The sequence below is a fragment of the Dromiciops gliroides genome, chromosome 3, assembly GCF_019393635.1.
Source record: "Dromiciops gliroides isolate mDroGli1 chromosome 3, mDroGli1.pri, whole genome shotgun sequence".
In the NCBI taxonomy this organism is placed as follows: Eukaryota; Metazoa; Chordata; class Mammalia; order Microbiotheria; family Microbiotheriidae; genus Dromiciops; species Dromiciops gliroides.
In genome coordinates, this window is record NC_057863.1 from 471,089,820 (window position 1) to 471,109,774 (window position 19,955).

Sequence of the window (19,955 nt, forward strand, 5' to 3'; positions counted from 1 at the left end):
TTCTCTCCTCCCTTTCATTGCTAAGATTAAAAGAATTATCTCTATCCATTGCCTCCATTTTTGCATGGTACATACTCTATTTCTTTACAATCAGGCTTCCATCCTTACTACTCTACTGAACTGTTCTAAGGTCACTAATGGAAAAAAATTCAGTGGCAATTCAGAGTCAATTCTTATTCTCAAACTTTCTGTATCTTTTCAGACTGTTGACCATCCTCTTCAACTGGATATTCTCTATTTCCATCACTTCAGAGACTCTTCAGTCTCCTCTTTTCCTCCTACTTAATTCCTCCTCCTACCTAACTGTTCTTTTCTCAGTCACCTCATTTCCCCCCGTCCCCTTTAGCGGGGTATTCCTTCAAGACTCCTTCCTTGAGCCTCTTCTCTCTTTATTTTCTTTCCTTTGGCAGTCTCATTCACCCTTGAGCCTTCAGCCATACCACTACTTCAACTACTATATGTCTGGCTCTGTTCTCTCCTTTGAGATCTAGACCCACGTCTCCAACTGTCTTGAAGGTTTCTCCCCCAAGATGCTTCAACAGCACCTCAAACTCAACATTTCCAAAACTGAACTTAGAAGTTCCTCTTCAACCCTGCTCCTCTTGACGTCCGCTATGTCTGCCAGTTACACCACTTTTCTCATTGTTTTCATTTTGAAAACCCTACTGTCTTAAACTCCTCTTCCTTCCTCATCTCACATATCCAATTAGATGTCATGGCCTATAAATTCTACATTTGTAGTATCTCCAATCACCCCCTCTCTATTCCCATCCCCACTTCTGTAAGTACTGTAAGTATTCAGTACTATTCAGTTTGATTATTTCAGTAGCTTCCTAATTGATATTCTTGTTTCCACTCTCTTTCCTATTTTAGTCTTTCATGTTCTGTCGGACTAATACTACTTATCAATAGATCTGTTTATGTTATTCCTCTGTTCAAAAATATACTACAGGGGCAGCTAGGTGGGGCAGTGGATAGAGCACCAGCCTTGGAGTCAGGAGAACCTGAGTTCAAATCCAGCCTCAGACACTTAACAGTTACTGGTTGTGTGACCCTGAGCAAGTCACTTAACCCCAATTGCCAAAACAAAAACAAAAAAACAAAACAAAAAATATACTCCAGCTGCATATTGTCCCATCAATAAACTCCATAATCCTGCAATTTGCAGTCATTAGCCTTTCCAGTTTTATCTTTTGTACATTATATGTTCACCCAGTTAGTCAAATTGAACTATTACTTAGGTGTCCTGGATAAGCACCAGACTTTCTCACCTCTGTTTGTGTTCATATTGTTGCCTCTACCTTCTTACTTACTTAGCATGTTTACTTCCTATTCTTTGCCTGTTGAAATTCCTACTCATCCTTTAGAAAGCAACTCAGAATGCCACCTCTTCCTTGAAGTCTTTGTCATTGACCCCATCTTTGAAAGCCCTCTGCCTCTGACCTCACATAGCACTTGGTTCTTTGATTTCTTGAACATATGTGGGACTAACAATCATAGTTATTTATGTCTGTATCTTATTCCCTAGATAGAATGATAAAAGCCACAATGTGCTCTCCAAGGCTTTGGGGAACTAAACATAGAAAGCGATTGCTGATTTAGGGAGTTAAGTGGTCATTGTGCCGTACCTTGCCTCTGTTAGCCAACTGTTGTTCTTAATTCTCCATTGTAGCTCTAGCCCTGGCTAAGCTACTTCAGAGTGATACATTTTTAGAATTATTCCAGAAAACAAGAAGTACAGCCGACCATTATTTACTTCTGAAAAACAATCAAGCTACTTTTTAAGGTTCACTGCAGGACCCAGATGGACATCCACTCTTATCTCTACCCCTACATGCCCCTGCCACCACCCCCTGGTGCATCCAACAGCTAACCCAGATACCTAAAGAAACCTGGCAGCCTACACCATTCATGACACAGACATTTCATTTCAGCTTTACCAAATGGTTTTTTAAAGTATCTTAACTAATTGATTGACAGCTGTGAATGGCAGCTTTTTTTTTTTTAATTTGGAGAGATAAATTTTAACTTGATAAAATTTGTGACTAAACCATTCCTCATTTCCGGCTTTGTTTGTGAAGTAAAATAAGAACAGTAGCCAGTTAGGGGCTACCAAGAGCTGAAAATATGACTGTGTGTTTGGGAAAAGGTTAGAAAAGAAGGGAGGGCAAGAGTAGTGAAGATCAAGAGGAAGGTGCGAGAGTGTAAAGTCCTTAGGACTTGTCTTTTGCAGACAATCTGTCAATGAATGTGAGCAGTTTTGTTTTAAGAGATGTTTTACAAAGAATAGCCTAGAAATGGTGACTAGGTGAATATAGTGCTGGTCCTGGAATCTAAAAAACATGGGTTTAGATCCAACCCCAGACACTTACAAGGTGTGTAACCAGGAGGGAGTCACTTAAATTCTTTCTGCCTTAGTTTTCTCAGCTATTAATTGGAATAAATAATATCATCCACTTTCCAGGGTTACTGTGAGAATCAAATGACAATATTTTTAAAGAGCTTAGCACAATGCCCAGCACAAACAACTACTATATTCTTTTTCTGTTTGTTAGCTTATCAACTCCTAGAAGGCAGGGACTGTCTTGGTGTTTACTTGTATCCCCAGCACTTAGCACAGTCCCTTGGCAGATAGTAGGAGCTTTAAAAATGTGTAGTCACTGACTGACTGAAATGGCAGGATACAGAGGCATAAATTATTCACAGAGAACAAATCTGTCTGCAGTACTTAATTTAATTTCTGCATTTTGCCTCCCAGTGGGTAATCCAGAATACTTTGGGAAAGGTAGCATTGTCTATGTAATAATAATAATAATAATAATAATAACAACAACAGCTAGCATTTATATTGTGCTTTAGGGTTTGCAAAGTACTTTACAAATATCTTATTTGATTTTCACAACAATCCTAATAATAGATACTATTATTGTTCCCATTTTTTAGATGAAGAAACTGAGACAGAGAGAGGTTAAATGACTTGTCCAGGGTCCCATATCTAGTGCATCTGAGGCAGAAGTGGAGCTCAGGACTTCTGGACTCCAAGAATAGTCCTCTCTCTGCTATGCCCCCTCACTGTCCAAAGGACTATGCCAGCATGGATTCTTGCTGGAAGGCGCATAGAGTATGTGTTTTAATATGTGATGCTCCTTCAAGCCCCCCCAAAGATATCACAGATTCTATCTGATTGTTGTTTATTTGTTTCAGTCATTTCTGATGCTTGATACTGGAGTGCTTTGCCATTTCCTTCTCTAAGACATTTTACATATGAGGGAACTGAGGCAAACAGGGTTAAGTGACTTGGCCACGGTTACACAGCTAGTAAGTGTCTAATTTGAACCTATGAAGGTGAATCTTTTTTTTGGGGGGGGGGGGCAGGGCAATGAGGGTTAAGTGACTTGCCCAGGGTCACACAGCTAGTAAGTGTCAAGTGTCTGAGGCCGAATTTGAACTCAGGTACTCCTGAATCCAGGGTCGGTGCTTTATTCACTGCGCCACCTAGCTGCCCCCTATGAAGGTGAATCTTTCTGATTCCAAGCCCAGTGCTCCATCTACAGCACCACCTACCTACCAGCAAACAGGTCTACACAATGAGGAAAATAATTTGCCTGCCTTGTCCTTGGGGATAGGTCTCCATGGAAGGAATATATAGCTTTCCTTGGCAACCTGTTCCCGAGTTGATCACTCCTTCTTGTCTAGATACTTTCTCTTGTATCAAAGCCAAATTTCCCCTGCTATAATTTTAGCTGGTTCCGTCTTGTTCTGTCCTTATTTTAGATGTGGAACAGCTTCTTACTGTTTTCCTTATAATAGTTCTTCATGAACTTGAAGATGATTATTAAGCCTCTCCAACTTTTCTCTCCTTCCGAACCTGTCAAGCTTACACATTTTCAGTCCCATTTCCCCAAAGCTTTAGTCATTTAGTTAGTTTCTCTCCTCTGAAGTAATCATCTCTCAAATTCTCTGTATGCCCTTTAAAAGGAGAAGCTGTAACCTAGACACACTACCTTTACCAGGACTTCATCAACTTAATATAGTGATGGAATGATGTTCTGTTTCTTGAATATTAGACTCTTGTTAGTACTTACTGAAACCAGGCCAGCATTGTAATGAGATCTTCAGTCAACTTGTTATTCATTGTAACTTCCAGACTGTTCTCATGTTTATACTTGATTGTTCATTCCTCGTGTGGTTGTAAATTTGTTTCCCCCCCAAAATGCCCATTAATGTACTTGGAACTTTTCTCCCTTATGAGATTGAAGAAGGCCAAAGAAGAATGTATATGGAAGGTCCTAAGCCAGTATTATCTATGCCAAATTCAGCAGAGGATGGGTAAGCAATGAATACAGTTGTTTTCCAACCGTACTCAGACTTGGATATCTTTGGATGGAGGAAGCCCAACCAATGACCTACACCTCAAATGTAGTTTCTGCTTCCTGTTTTCCCACCTATTTCTGTTCCTAGCTGAAACTCCTAGAGTTCAACAGATTTATCCTGTGGTGCCTCAATCACTGTCAAAACTGAATACCCAAGTCACAGAATCCCTGGAATAGAAAATGTGCCTTTCTCACCAACTCTCATGAAGCATGCACTCCTTCTTAAACTCTACTTTCCCAACCTCTCATGGAGATAAATTGGCTTGGTGGTACCTTTCACAAGAAACCAGTCTGTTCTGAGTTTACTGTCCCATCTATTAAAAAGGTGAAAGGAAGGAAGACCTCTGAACTGGAGACTTAGATTTTATTCTATCATTCTTCCCCCTAAGATAAATTCTATCTTCGCCTAAATTTCCCTGTTGCTTAGGATATTCAAATTTACCTGTCCTCCAGTTCCTTTTCATTTGATTTGTTTCCAGTTATATAGTCCCTTATGGAGTCTTTTACAAGCTTCTAGAGGGGTTTCCCTAACCAAAATTGCCCTAGTTCTCTTGGAGAGAATTCGTTTTTTCCCTCAGTATCTAAGATGGAGTTTTGGCGAGTCATTACTCAAGTACTTTCTATTATTTTCTTCTCCTAAAACAAATATTTCATCTGGTACTTGAAGTTCAACTTTTCAGGAGTTTCACAAGCCCTGTCAGGCTGTCATTCATTCGGCCTTCCCCATCGGGAATTTTACTTTATCCCCATATTCACTGAACTGTAAACCACTCCCTAAAGATAGATTCCTCAGCCTATCCTGAAATAGTTTATCTTTTGACCATGTATTTCTAGATTAAATCTTTCTCAAACCGCCTATAAAATCATCCTGTTGTGAGATTGGATGTGTGAAATGGATTACAGAACATCTTTTCTAAGAGCAAAAAATCTCATATTTTATTTTAATTCATGTCACTTTGATTACCACATTTTTGCCCCTGAGGCATACCAGACCCTTTACACGATTCCCACATCATTGGCAATTCTTGCTTGGCTTGACGTCCTTTCCATCTTGGATATGATAAATGCCAGGTGGGCCCTGAATTTGTCTTTCCAGATGATTTCTTGTTATTCTTCCAAGATCATGGGTTTGGCCTAGGGTGGAACCTAGGTCACAGTGACATTTTGGTGTTCTTCCAAAAATAGAGCTTCTGGTCAAATCTGAATCATGGTTGGTAAGTTGTCCTTTTTCCAAGATTGGTTTTCAAGAGGAAGTTTACCTACCTACACATGTTAGTCCATCATTCTCTCTTTCCTTCCTTCTTTCCTTTTGAATAATAACTATTTCAAATACTAAGACTGATTAATTCTTAGTTCATATACCAGATTATTCCCACAAGCTTTTTAAAGTTCTTATGATCAGGCCATCAGGGTTTGTAACATTCATAGGATCTAAGATTGGAGTCGGATGTAGCCTTAGGGGACCTCTAATCACACCTCCCTCACTTTTTAGATGATGTAAATGGAGGCGTTATGATATTAAATGATTTGCCAAGTCACACACACAGTAAGTGGCAGAGGAAGGATTCAAACAAGTCCTTCTGACTCCAAATCCAGGACTTTTTTCACTGCACAATGCTGAATCCCCATATCTATTAAGTGCCTACACTTAGAAGGACCTGGTGGTGTAATGGATTCAGTCCTGGGTCTAGAGTCAAGTTCACTTTCAGCCTCAAATATTTACTAGATGTATGACCCTGGTTTCAAACTTGTTTGCCTTAGTTTCTTTAACTGTAAAATGGGGATAACGGTAGCACTTCTCTTGGAGGATTGTTAGTGAGGATCAAATGGTTATTTGTAAAAAGTGCTTAAACACAATGCCTCCAGCCATAGTAGGTACTTTATAAATGTTCATTCCCCTTCCCTCAAGCATTGGATACCCAAAGACAACAAGAAATCATCCTCACCTTCAGTAAGTTTATAGCTATTCTATATCCCTAAAAGTGGATTAAAAATACAAATTACAGGTATCAGCTAGGTGGCACATGTGGATAAAGCACCAGCCCTGGTGTCAGTGAGGACCTGAGTTCAAATTGGCCTCAGACAATTGACACTTACTAGCTGTGTGGAACCCTGGGCAAGTCACTTAACCCTCATTGCCTAGCAAAGAAAAAACAAAAAAAAATACAAATTACATATAGTTTTGATAATAAACTCTCCTCTCTAGTCAAGAGGACTATGTCCTCTGGCACTAGGTGGAACACTATGGAACAGCTAGGTGGCATAGTGGATATAATGCCATGCCTAGAGTCAGGAAGAACTGAGTTCAAATCCCATCTCAGACACTTACTAGCTAGGCAATACTAGGCAAGTCACTTAACATGTACGCCTCAATTTCCTTATCTGTAACTTGGCAACTATGTCCCAGCACTTATGTCATGAAGATCACATTTGTAAAGTGCATAACACAGAGCCTGGTACATAGTAGATGCTATATCAATATTAGTTTATTATTGTTGTTATTATTATTAATATGCAAGCCATTGTGATTAATGGTACCAATAGATTCTAGGGTAGCCCTAGGAAGAGTCTACAGAGCTCACGGTCTTCCTCTAGAATATCCTCCAAGTAAAGGATAGCTCCTAATCCACAAAAGTTCAATATTCCCCTAACCATCTGTTACTTTGGTTGGATACAACAATCTCCAGATCCAGATCCTCAGTGAGACCTTAGAACCAGCAGATCGCTTAATTCCCTTCTTTGATACCACTAGGATGGTTGGCTACAAATGAAGTAAAATATTACATAATATTCATTCTAAATCAGGGGCTCTCAATCTAGTCTGTCAATTTATCTGTATAGGTAAAGGTATAGATGTATGTATGAATTTTGATAACTTTATAATAATTGATTTTCTTTGTAATCCTGTATATTTTATCAATTTAATAGAATGAATTTTTGAAATTTAAATTTAATTCTGAGCAGTTCACACAGGCTTAGCCAGACTTACAAAAGGAGTCCATGACACAAAATGTAAAGAGCTCTCCTGTGCTAAATAATATCAACAATCTGTACAGTTTTGCAAATCCATTACTTCTGGGTGCTAATGTCTCATTTTCACATCAGAAGGGTTCTGATTATGTTCAATGCCTTCCAAGAACAACCTAGTATCAAACTCAGGTGTCAAGCATGTGTTTATCACAGTCAGTATTTAAAACCAGCTCATTGTCTGGATTCTGTTCTTCATTTTCAAGATGGCATTTATCAATATAAAGGACTGAGTATATTCCATTAACCATCAAGGTGGATTTTCCTTCCAATAATACAAATTACTAACCAGCCATGCCTCCTCATCCTGTAAGGAGTTTTGTCAGTGACAACCCATAAATTCACCACAAAGGATTTGGCTGATGTGTGAGGGATGGAAGTGGGGAAACTCTCTTGATCTCCTGACATTGTGAGGGTAGCAGAGAAATAGATGTATTTTTTCCATCATGCTTTTTTATTTCCTTTACTTCACTTCTTAGAAGTTCCTTATTTGTGATGTGACCTGTTCATACCCAAGCATCTTCCTGTCCACCTTATAATCTTCCCTACCCACTCCAGCCCTGAGACCATAATCAAAACAGGAAAATTTTTGCTACAAGAAAGAATCTGTCAATCTGCTCCACTCACCGCCTCTGTCATTTTCCAAATGAACATGCCCTTCCCTGATCACCATTCCACTAGATGTTGTCTTTATCTTTAGAATATAAACTCCTTAAGGATAAGGACTGTTTGGGTTTTATATCCCTAATATTTAGCACTGTGCTTTGCATAGTAAATGCTTTTCATTTAAATGCCTTTCTATTGCCTTCAGAGTTGATACTCAGAACTATATCTTTTCTATGACTCAACAGCCTTACAATTATATAATCTGAATACAAGCAATATAATAATAATAATAATAATAAACTTAATTAAGGACTGGTAAGAGTTGAGGGTTCAGATAATGAGTTTTTGAACTGCATGGTTAAAGGATTGGTTTTGATATTGAAAATATGAAGGATTGATGGCAGGTACTTGACCAGGTAACCAGTGATGAAATCATAGTTGCAGAAGTATTAATCATGCAACAGTGTACAGAATGAAATAAAGCAGTTTGACCAGTGAGTAGGTGTTTAAGTGATATTAACATATAAACTCTGGACAAGAGTGGGGGAGCTATGGAAGTAGAATAGATGGATCAGATCTGAGACAATAGTGGTTGAAAGAAGTGTCCAGAGATTTATGATTAATTGTAGGTAAGGAATTGGTAAATGAAGATTGCAGGATTGTAAACCTTGGGCATTAGGAATACAAATTTTGCCAGTGGTTGCCTGGGGAAGTTGGGGAAGAGAGCTATTTTGGAAAAGAAGATGAGATCTTGGTTTTTAGATATGTTAAGTTAGTTTCATATTTGGTGGGGAGATTTAGAAGGAGATGACACAAAAGTAATATGAATTATTTAGAAGGTGGGAAACTTTGAGTTGGAGGTAAGTGATCACTCTCTTCTAAAGTTGTGATATAGAAAGAAAGAAAGTACTGGTGGTATAGTCGGACATACAGACTGGATTTGGGAAAGTCAACACAGAAGAATGGGAAACTGTCGAGAATAATGACGACAAAAAGGGAAGCATTTCTGACGAAGAGAAGAACGAAGTTGTTAGAAAGACTGACACTAATACAAAAGGGAAAAAAGACATGGTTTCCAGGAATAAATCAATAGTCACTGTACTCTGCCTTGGTTAGACACATTTGGAAGATTGTGTTCAATATTGGGAAATACAGTGTTGTAAAGGACATGAAAAGCTTGAGAGTTTCTGGGGAGGGGCAGCCAGGATGACGCAGGATCTTGTTTCACTCATTGGCACTTAAGGATTGATGAAGGAATGACCTATGTTTAGTTTGGAGAATAGATGACTCGGTTGGCGGGAAAGGAATGGAAACAGAATCCGTGTGTCCAAATTTCGAAGGTCTGTCATGTGGAAGGGGGATTAAATTTGTCCCACAGAGAGCAGAACTAGAAACAATGGGTAGAAATTTCAAAGAGCATGATTTAGATTAAAGTCAGGAAAAACTGACAAACACTGTAGAGGCATCCAAGAGTGGAATGGACTGCCTTGGTAGTTAATGGGTTTTCCACATTGGAGGTCTTCAGGCAAGGATAGATTATTACTTGTCAGATGTATTTTAATAGGGATTCTTGTAAATTATGGGTTGGATTAGATGGCTGCTGAAGTATTTACCAACTCTAAAACAGTGTAATTGTCTATAGCAACATTTCTGTAGTGCTTTGAGCACTTTGCAAATATCATCTCATTTTATCCTTATGCCAACCCTGGAAGGTTGGCACTCCAGGGAGATAGGTGTCTCTGGGAAGTATTATTATCCCTATTTCATAGATGAGGAAACTGAAGCAGAATTTAAGTGACTTGCTGAGGGTCGCACAGCTAGTAAGTATCTAAGACTGAATTTGGATTTGAAATTCAGTTCTGCCTGACTCCCGGTCCAATGCTCTAGTCCCTGTGCCATAGAGGGCGAGATTTGGCAGGCAGTGGAATAAAGGTGATGGTTGAAATATGAACAGATGAACCCTTAGGGTTTTTTTGGTTTTGTTTTGTTTTGTGGAGCAATGGGGGTTAAGTGACTTGCCCAGCGTCACACAGCTAGTAAGTGTCAAGTGTCTGAGGCCAGATTTGAACTCAGGTACTCCTGAATCCAGGGCCGGTGCTTTATCCACTGCGCCACCTGGCCACCCCCAGAACCCTAGTTTTTAAGAAATAAAGAGAGAGAGAAATCAGGATTGAGCCTTACGGGAGTCTTAGAAGGGCCCAAAATTATTGAATCTTTACAGGAGTCTTAGAAGGGCCCATGGTCAGGAAGAGGAAATGGTGAAGAAGCCAGAGAAGGAACTATCCCAAAGATAGGGAGAGAGCCAGGAGCACTTGCTATCACAAGAGAGATCTCCAAAAGTTTCAAATAATCAGAGCAAGATTTTCAAGGAAAATGGTAAATTAAATTCATCTCAAGTCATTAAACATTGTTAGGTACTTTATGTGTTCCAGGCACTATGCTCGGTACTGGAGATTGAAAAGGAAGGAAGGAAGGAAAGAAGGAAGGGAAGGAAGGAAAGGAAAGGAAAAGAAGGAAGGAAAGAAGAAAAGAAAAGAAATCACTCTTCCTTTTTAGAAGTTTACCTTCTACTGATGAGGTAGAGAGAAACATGTATGCCAATAAGTAACTATACAATCAGTGTAAAGGAAATACAAAACAGTTGGGTGAAATGCATGTGGAGAAGTTATAACAATTGGGAAAAGAGGAGTGGCTTTGTGTAGGAGGTGGCACATCACCTGAATATTAAATGGAGGTAGGAATTCTAAGAAATGGAGAAAGGGGGAGCATTCCAGGCATGAGAGAACAGCTTGTGCTAAAGTATGAGGGGGGGAGGTAGTGGAGGGCACTGAATTATCAGAAGAGAGAACTTTGGTTGGAATTCAGAATAGGGCATTGGTGGGAGAGCATCTTAGATAGTAGAATGTGCTAATAAAGAAAATCTGCGGAGGTATAAAGGGGAAGACGTGCCTAGCAATCTTGTGTGAAGATAAAAGTTAACAGTTGATGCTAACCAGAAGAATAAATATGTAAGGGAGGGAATGGGGACTTCAATGGCAGGGAGAGAAGACCTGGCAGAAGAGGCTGAAGTAGTTAACTTGCTTGTGACATTTAAAATGATTATGGATGTGTGAACAGAGCTATCAGCCATTCTGAATGATCCCTCTTTGATGTCAATATCATAAAAGTCATGGAACCACAAAGCCGTTTGCAGAACTATGTAGGGCTTCTGCAGTCAATTCAGTGAACACTTGGTGCTGCTGCCTCTTACTTTCATGAAGTGCTCTCCAGCCAGCCAGACCACATTTGGCTGTGTTGTGTGCCATCTGGAATGCTTAGCCTGTGACAGAAATAAAAAAGTAAAAAATTATTGACCCAATTTGATGTTTACTGTGCACATATGCATATGAATGAGGATTTGACTTGAATCTCATTTACTAAAATTTTGTACCACAGCTGTCCATCTTTACCACAATATTGATTGCCTGTATAACATTAGGTAAATCAATTTACCTCTCTGTTCCACAGTTTCTTCATCTGGAAAACGAGGCTGTTAGACCAGATAAACTTTCAAGTCTCTTCCACCTCCAGAGCCAATGATTCTTCTTTCCTTAGTGTGCCCTTCCTGTCATTTTCATTTCTTGCATTATCCAAATATACTCATTCCACCGATTGTCCTTCGTTCTTCCCTACGTCAACCCCAGCTTTTGTGGTTTATAAGTTTCATTGCATGTTTCCATTAAATTGAAATTTTAAAATTGTATTATTGGTGAGACATCAAATTATAAGATTTCTGATGGCCAGTTTTGTCCTTTGTCCACTGTTTGAGCCCATTTTTATGGGGTCTTCTAGGACAGAAGGTGTTTTAGGCCCTTATTTGCATATAACAACACAATGAAGGGTAGCTATTTTCCATCTCTTCCTCCATAATAAGGACTTGCACCTTTGCCAAATTTTAAAGGTGCCATATTTCAGTGATTGTCTTTGTAAGTCTGGAACAGTCAGGAACAAAATGCATCTACTGTCCTTGATGGATCCTTATATATGAATTTGTTCTTGTTAAAGTGATTAAATGACTAATGCAGAAATATGTTTAATGTGATCAGACATATATAATCTATATCATATTGCTTTTCATCTTGGGGAAGGGGGGGTGAGAGAAAAATTGGGAACTAAAAATCCTATGAAAACAAATAAAAAACTATGCTTACAGGGGCAGCTAGGTGTTGCAGTGCATAAAGCACCAGCCCAGGATTCAGGAGAACCTGAGTTCAAATCTGGCCTCAGACACTTGACACGTACTAGCTGTGTGACCCTGGGCAAGTCACTTAACCTTCATTGCCCCACCAAAAACAAAACAAAACAAAAAAAAAACTATGCTAACATGTAACTGGAAAATAGTAAAATACTTTAAAAAATAAAGTGATTAAGAATCAAGAATCAAGATAAGATAGCTTTTGAAAGAGAGATCTCATGCAGGCACATGTTAGAAATGGCTCAAAAACGAAGTTCATTATGTGTTTAAAAGTATTATTCAGCAGCTCTACTGCAAGTTTGAAAGAACTCCAATCACTCAAATGACTTCACTTTTTACCTAATAGACACCCAAAAAAAGGAACAGGTAAAATTAAGAGTTAGGCCCAATATGACAATCAAGTTCTCTGGAGGATGCTGGTGATGGCTTTTTATTTATTTATTTATTTTGTTCTTGAAGCGACTCCCAACATTACTTCAACTAGCTTTCCCCACTGTTATGTAGAACAGTGAATATCAACATCAGTTGAAGCTTGAAGAGGCAGGTAGAATTTGTGCCTTCTAGAGTCATTCATTTATTCGGCAAACATTGTAAAATTTTTATTGATCTTTGGTTTTTCTATCCCCTAAATTTCTCAGTCTATCCCTCTTCCCTCCTTCTCTAATAGAGGCATCCCTTATAATACTATCTAAAAGATTAAGAAGAAAGGATGAATAAAGGATTCAGCCAAACTAACCAGCACATTATATGTTCCATGTAGTCCTCCATACCCATAGGCCCCTGACATCTGCAAAGAAGGGAAGGAAATGCATTTTCATACTTCTCTTTGGAGCCAACCTTGGTCATTAGAGTGACATAACATTCAGCTTCAGTTTTTGTTGTTGTTAATGTTTTCCATTTGCACTTCTGTCTCAACAAGCATTTATCCGATTTCTGCTGTGCTCCAACTACTATGCTAGATACTGCAAATTCATGAATGAAAACAAAAGCAGTCCCTGATATCAAGAAATTAGAATACATTGAATTGTAGCAGGATAGAACAGTTCATCCCCACTCTTCTCCTTATATAGTCACTGTCTGTGTGTTTGCCAGGTGCATCCTTTAGTCTGGAGGTATTAGCAACCTGAGATCGGGGATACATTTTAATGTCTCCTACTTTTATAAAGTCCCAGGATACCTTGCCACATTGACTATATGAAGATAATCCTCTTACCAATTGCATGGAGAAGGTAACAGTAACCCTCTGATACTATTCCTGAAGGATGTGGGGGGCTTTTAAAAAGAAAGGCTTAATCAAAAGCACATTTTCAGAGGAAAAATCAAACCTTGCTCATTCTGTCAGAATAAACCGCTAAAGGACAAAGTACTGTTATATGTTCAGGTGGGCAAACTCTCTTGGCACTAGCCACTGTGAATATGAAGACAAAAATGAAACGAAAATGAAACACAAAATGTATACCAAGTGTGATGTTTAAAATCTAAATTGTGGTCGCCTTAAATCAGAAGCTTCAGCACCAATCTAGCCTGGAGTTCCAGCCTGGTGGGTTCTTCCTGAAGTCCTCCTCCATGAGCCTGCTTTAATCAGGAACACTCTAGCAAGTGTTTGTGGAAGCTTTTTATAGATCTGGAACAGAGGTGGTCCTTACACACTGCTTCAAGGTGATGGTTGGCATCATCCAAATCCATTGGCTTTGAAAGGTGTTCTCAAGTTGAGTTCACAGTCTAGTTTCTGAGAACAATACCTTCTTAAGGGATAGCCAGGTGTGATTACAATCCAATTAACTTGAAGTAGACTTAATCAGCAGTCAATCACCTCACTTGATTCAATCAGTATAGATTAATCTCCAGGTGGGTCTTTGAGTATCTGCTAAATCCCATTATTTTCATCACACAAGTAAGTAACTTCAGGGGTACTGGTCTAACATGAAGGATTGCTTGACTACAGAAGGGGTTCAGAATAAACAGTAAAAGAGTAGGGTGGGATGACACGAGAACATAAGAGGGATAGAGCTGATTTGGATACATATGAGGAAGAAGTGATGGCCAGGGAAGCGAGCATCAGCTTGGGCAGTGAGCATCAGCTTGGGCAGTCTCATACCTGGAAATTCGGGAGTTCCCAGCAAAGCCTTAGAGCAGAAGTGTCACCCCCTTCACAGTAACAACAGTCCTGTTAATTTTATTACCAATCCTTTGTCAAGAGGTAAAATAGGGGAAGTAGTACCATCAGGTGAGATGGTAAGGTCTTAGGCATTCCTCTGACAGTCAAGATGATTATAGAGGGTTGAAACATGTTTTAAGTGCTCAGTTTCCATTCATCGGCTGCATTGGCCTTGCCCCAGGGCTTACCCCAGTGCCAAGTAGAAAAATTTCCTTTATGATTCCATGGTTTTGATAAGTCAAGATTTATAGCCACAGTAAAAGAGCTTGAACCACTTGTTCTTACCAGAGACTTACTTAGTGTTCTTTATCATCACCATCCTTATGTACATCTCTCATCATAGCCCCACCAAAATTGCCCTTCCAGAGTAAGGGCTCTATAGATGGGGTTCCAGGGCTTCACCAGAATGCCAAAGGAGCCCATGGTCTCTGTCCTAGAGAGGCAAGTGGTAAAATATAGAGAGAGGTGAGACATAATGAACTGTATCAGCACCACCAAGCATATCCCTAAACCGTGCAGTCCCACAATCAGGCAGGGATTGCAGGACTCTTCCTTGCCAGAATCTTTGACAGAGTTCTTTGTGTCAGCAAATAAGCTTTTGTACTTTCTTGGTCATTTAGATTGCATTATTCACAATGTTTCCAACGTTTGGTTTCCAACAGCCTGAGTTTTGGCATTCTCCCTAAACTAATTAAGCATTGTTCTTCTTCACTGCATTTTTACACTATAAAATATAATACTCATCTAAATTAATTAAAACATTTAAAATCTAAAATTTAAATGGGCAAGAGGTTATTTTGCCTAGGGCTTGGCTCTGAATAGTTTGAAAACTGAATCTACTCTTGATCTAAGAAAAAAGCAGTGATGATAATTTTTTTCATTGTTGTTCTTTTGCTGTTGGGCCTCATCTTTTTATAGTACAAATATAGTCACCAGTGTAAGACCCTTTATGCTTTATTCTTATCCTGAAGGCAAGTAGTAGGAATTATTTTCCAGTCTGGCTGTCTTAGTAATTATCATTCAGTCCCATGTTCTCCTAAGATAAAGTGCCTTTCAGTCTCTATTGTTTGCTCTTCATCCTCAAAGAGGGCCCATGACATCAGGGTAATGTCATGACTTGAACTGAATTGGATTTAAGATGAGAGAGGGCTATGCAAGGTCACCAAGCTCACTCTCCTCCTCAGAGCCATCTGGGTCCAGTGGCAAGGACAGATATCAGGACAACTGGAGATGGTCCCAGATGTTTAAGGCAATTGGGTGTTAAGTGACTTGCTAGGGTTACACAGCTAGTAAGTGTCTGAGGTGAGATTTGAACTCAGGTCCTCCCAACTTAAGAGCTAATGCTCGATGACTGTACCACCTGGGGATGCCTTTTCAGTCTGTAACAGGTAGTGAAGGTGTGAGTTCGCATTAATGTTGTGTGTGTGTGTGTGTGTGTGTGTTTATGGAAGTAGTAGCGTTAGTAGTCATTAGTTTATCAGGCATATTTTCACTCATCAAACAAAGAATTACTATCACAATGAGAGGCGATAACTTTCCATTGGCTGTTCCCATATGCAGCATTCAGATATTTTTGTTCCCCAAACATGCCCTGAATTCCTTCAGTAGCCAGACATAGGCTATTTTCTGAGGGTTTTCACGTTAAGATATTTCTTCTCTGCTAATTATTGTTTCCCTACCTTTCCTCCTACTTAGATTTCACATCTTACTCTTAGTTTTAAAAGTTAGAAGATGAGGAGAAATCATTTTTATTAGCAATAGGTAATTTTCCATGTTCTTTCTTTTTATCTGAAATCTTATGCACGTTTCTATAAGGCTAATGCCAAACTGTATAACCCCATAGGTTATTAGTCAGGCTCTTTTCCGCCATTTATCTCTTTAGTAAACTAAATGACCATGTGCTGATAAGATTTAGGTCATTATATTGGCCAATATCATGGTGTAACTGGTGCAACATTGCAGTTATTTATTTCAACTTTGTGGGGAATAAAGTCTTAGATTAGGAGGACATGTATCGAGATAAGAACAAAAATTCTATCATTGAAATTAAAATATGTGCATGTATAATACATGGCATACACACACACACACACACACGCACACGCACACGCACATACACACTCAAAAGCTAAATAACAGCACAGTGTGGTTTGACCCATTGCTTTGAAATCTTTGAAATTTCTTTTGACCAAATCTCCTGATGTTAGTATTTGCTTTTTCCTTTCTTGGACTTACTTCATTTTTATGTTTGTTGGATGACATTCCATATATGCCCCTCTTCTAAGAAATGGAAAACTTGCTAGAGAAATTTCTTCTGGGAACTTGAAATCCTTGTCATTCCTTAGGGACAAACATTTCAAGGGACTGTTGGGGGTGAAGAGGCCTTGGGTAGCCTCAGGAAGCCAGTAATGAATTTGAGCTTCTTTTGGTACTGAAAACATGAGGAGAAACAACTAATCATAATTCAAGATAGAATTTCCTCCTCCATTTTGGTTTGCCTCCAACAATCTAAGGTCTTTAAATGACAAAAATCTTATCATAGGAGAGGTGTCTCCTACTTCATTCCATCCCTGGTATTTCTAACATCAGCCCAGCATATGCCTACAGTTCTGGGTTTTTTCAACATTCCAAACTTTGGTGCAAGTTTTATTGACAGAATAAATATGAAAGATGTATTTATGGAGGCATTTTAAGTAGAGAAAAAAAAGAAACCATTTTTGTATGTTAAGAAAGAGAAACTGTCTTTGATGTCCATGTCAGTCATTGGAATCCTGTCTGGAACTTTCAATTTGTCTGAATTAGAGCTTAAAGGTATAATCTTGAGTTCAGAAATGCAGATTTGCAAAATGTTGTAACTTGCATAATGTTAATGCAGTTGGCCAACACACAGGACAATAATTCTTTGCTGTTTTAAAATGCTTAAGGTTGGGGGAAGCTAGGTGGTGCAGTGGATAAAGCACCAGCCTGATTCAGGAGGGCCTGAGTTCAAATCCAGCCTCAGACACTTGACACTTATTAGCGTGTGACCCTGGGCAAGTCAGTTTAACCCTCATTTGCCCATGAATAAATAAATAAATAAAATGCTTAATGTTGAATTTAGTAAGCTTTGAAAGCAAAGGATTGAAATTCTGATGAAAAATCAAATTGTTTCTCATCCCTAGGCCAGAAACCATTTTACAGGCATAATGTAAGTGTGCCTACAAAGTTGTGTGGGTGTTTACAAGCTCTAAACCTGAACATCTCCAGTGTCAGTGTAGGACGGCAATATTGCCTCTCCATTGATTTTACTGTTATCTCTTATGAGCAAATAGTGTTATTTCCCTCAAACTGAGATGAACTACATGTTACTGTTTGGGTTATTGTTCACCAGAGGATTATCCAGAAACAACAAACTTGTTTTACTTTACTCAGGCCTGTCATAATTGACAGAAACTTGCGTCACCTCAGAAGTAGTGCTTATGTTTTGATTTATGAGGCTCGCTTTTCCTCTGTCAATTTTTCTTAGAAGAAATAAGAATTCAGATGGGAAAACACACGCAAAGAGAAATACACACTATACTTTTGTTCTGTAGTAGTAGTTCTTCATCTTTTGTGAGCCATGGACCCCTTTGGCAAACTGATGAGGCCTATGGACCTCTTCTCAGAAGAATGTTTTTAAACAATTGAGGAAATGCTAGATTTCACTTAGAAGTTAATGAAATATGCTTAATATGATTGTACATATATAACCTGTATCAGATTGCTTTCAGTCTTGAGGAGGGGAGAGGGAAGAGAGGGAGGGCAGGAGGGAGAAAAAGTTGTAACTAGAAATCTTATAAAACAAATGTTGAAAACTATTGCTACATTATAACTAGAAATATACAAAATACTTTTATGATAAAAAAGAAGTTAATGAAAGTAAAAATAATACTTTTCCATAAAAATTAAGTTCCTAGATCCCCTGAAATATATCCAACGAGCTTTGCAGCCTACTTTAAAAACCCCTGCCCTTTAGGAAAAAGAAGTCATAGCAGCTATAGTAACTCTTCTTAGCAATTGTCATTATTTGTGCATGAAGCAGCTATTCTAACCAAAAGTTTCCCAGCATAAAAGTAATTTGATGCCTGTGGTTAAGACTTAGTTTGATATCAGAGAAAACAACCATATGTCCTTCATAACCTGTCCCGTGGCACCATTGTCAGAGACAAAATCCTAGTTAGATGGATCATAGACCTGACCCATGTCTGTTCTCATGTTTAAATGTGCATCTCTTCCTGGTAATGCTATTTTAATCCCGTATCATCACTGACAATCTCAACATAACCTGTCTTTCTCTTCTATCCCTTAGAATGTCGAGTGGTAAAATCCACCTCCTACACCAAAATTGCTTCAAATCCCGCAGGAGCGCCACCCAAGAGCCCTGGTCCATCAAGACGCAGCAAATCCCCGGCTTCAACCAGCTCAGGTAAAGTGATGAAGAAGACTTTTGTGAAGCAGCTGTCTTTTGTCACTTGAAATTTTTGAATCCCAGTCAACAGGGGCTGTGTGAAGTTTTTGCGTGATGCAAAATTTCAGTTTATTATTGTAGAACTTCATAGTTTATTTCACACAGCTGTTGTTGGATAGCATGTTAGTTCTGGAATTGGCAACGTGATCAGATGAAAAGATAATCCAGTAGATCAATCAGAACTCCCAAAACATTTGAGGGACCATATAAGTCTACCTGTACATCACTGCCCCACCAACTCACTAGGATCCAGAAACTTTCACCCCTAGATTTATCCCTTTGGGTTAAGATGTTGTCTTGAAGAACCAGTGGTAACAATACATGTTCTGCTAGGTGAAGCCCCATGATTATAGGTCCTTGGCCACCATGAATATATTCAAGCATAAATATGATATGTATAAATATATAGCATGACTATAGGGAGATCTTTAGAGGTGTAATGGTTGGAATGACGCTACCTACTGGAGACTGACTATAGGAAAGTTCTGCCATGAAGTGAAAGTCTTTGAGGGCAAGACCAGGAGTCTTTTCTTTGGCGTCAGGAAGTGACGTTGGCTAGTGGAAGGAAGAAGGAAGAGACTGGCGCTCTGTCTCGCTCTTTTCCTGGGGACGCTGGTGGAGAAGGAAGCTAGAAATGCACTCTCCCTTTAATAGATAGAATCTAGGCCTTTCTCTCTCTCTTTATCAAATTCTTATTCTCCTTAATAAATGCTTAAAAGTCTAACTCTTGCTAAAGCTTGTAATTGATTGGCTACATTAGATATTTTAGACAGTTTAGCTAGAATTTTAGCTTTAACAGAGGGGATCTCCCAAAAGTAGATGGAAGGGAAACAGTCAAAGACAAGCAACCAAATTGAAAAAGTATACTCATTTGAACCAAGCCCAGTCCCCGGTTCTAAGAAAAGTCATCCTTGTGACCGCCTTTTTCTCCCCACCACTACCACCTCTGTAGATAATAATAGTTTCCTTTTACCTGAATAATGCATAGGTTATTACGATGGCGAAAGAAATAATGTGGAATATTGATGGCAGCTCTGAAGAAATCGTCATAACTGATTGGTAATAATAGAG

The 19,955-nt window shown here is 39.0% G+C and overlaps 1 protein-coding gene across 1 annotated transcript in view; it reads left to right on the plus strand.

Moving 5' to 3' along the window:
• Positions 1 to 19,955, plus strand: part of DCLK1 (doublecortin like kinase 1) — a 422,465-nt gene that overhangs the window by 290,410 nt on the left and 112,100 nt on the right. Inside the window, 1 exon segment of the mRNA XM_043996841.1 lies at positions 18,726 to 18,842. Within this exon segment, the coding sequence (XP_043852776.1) occupies positions 18,726 to 18,842 (117 nt within the window).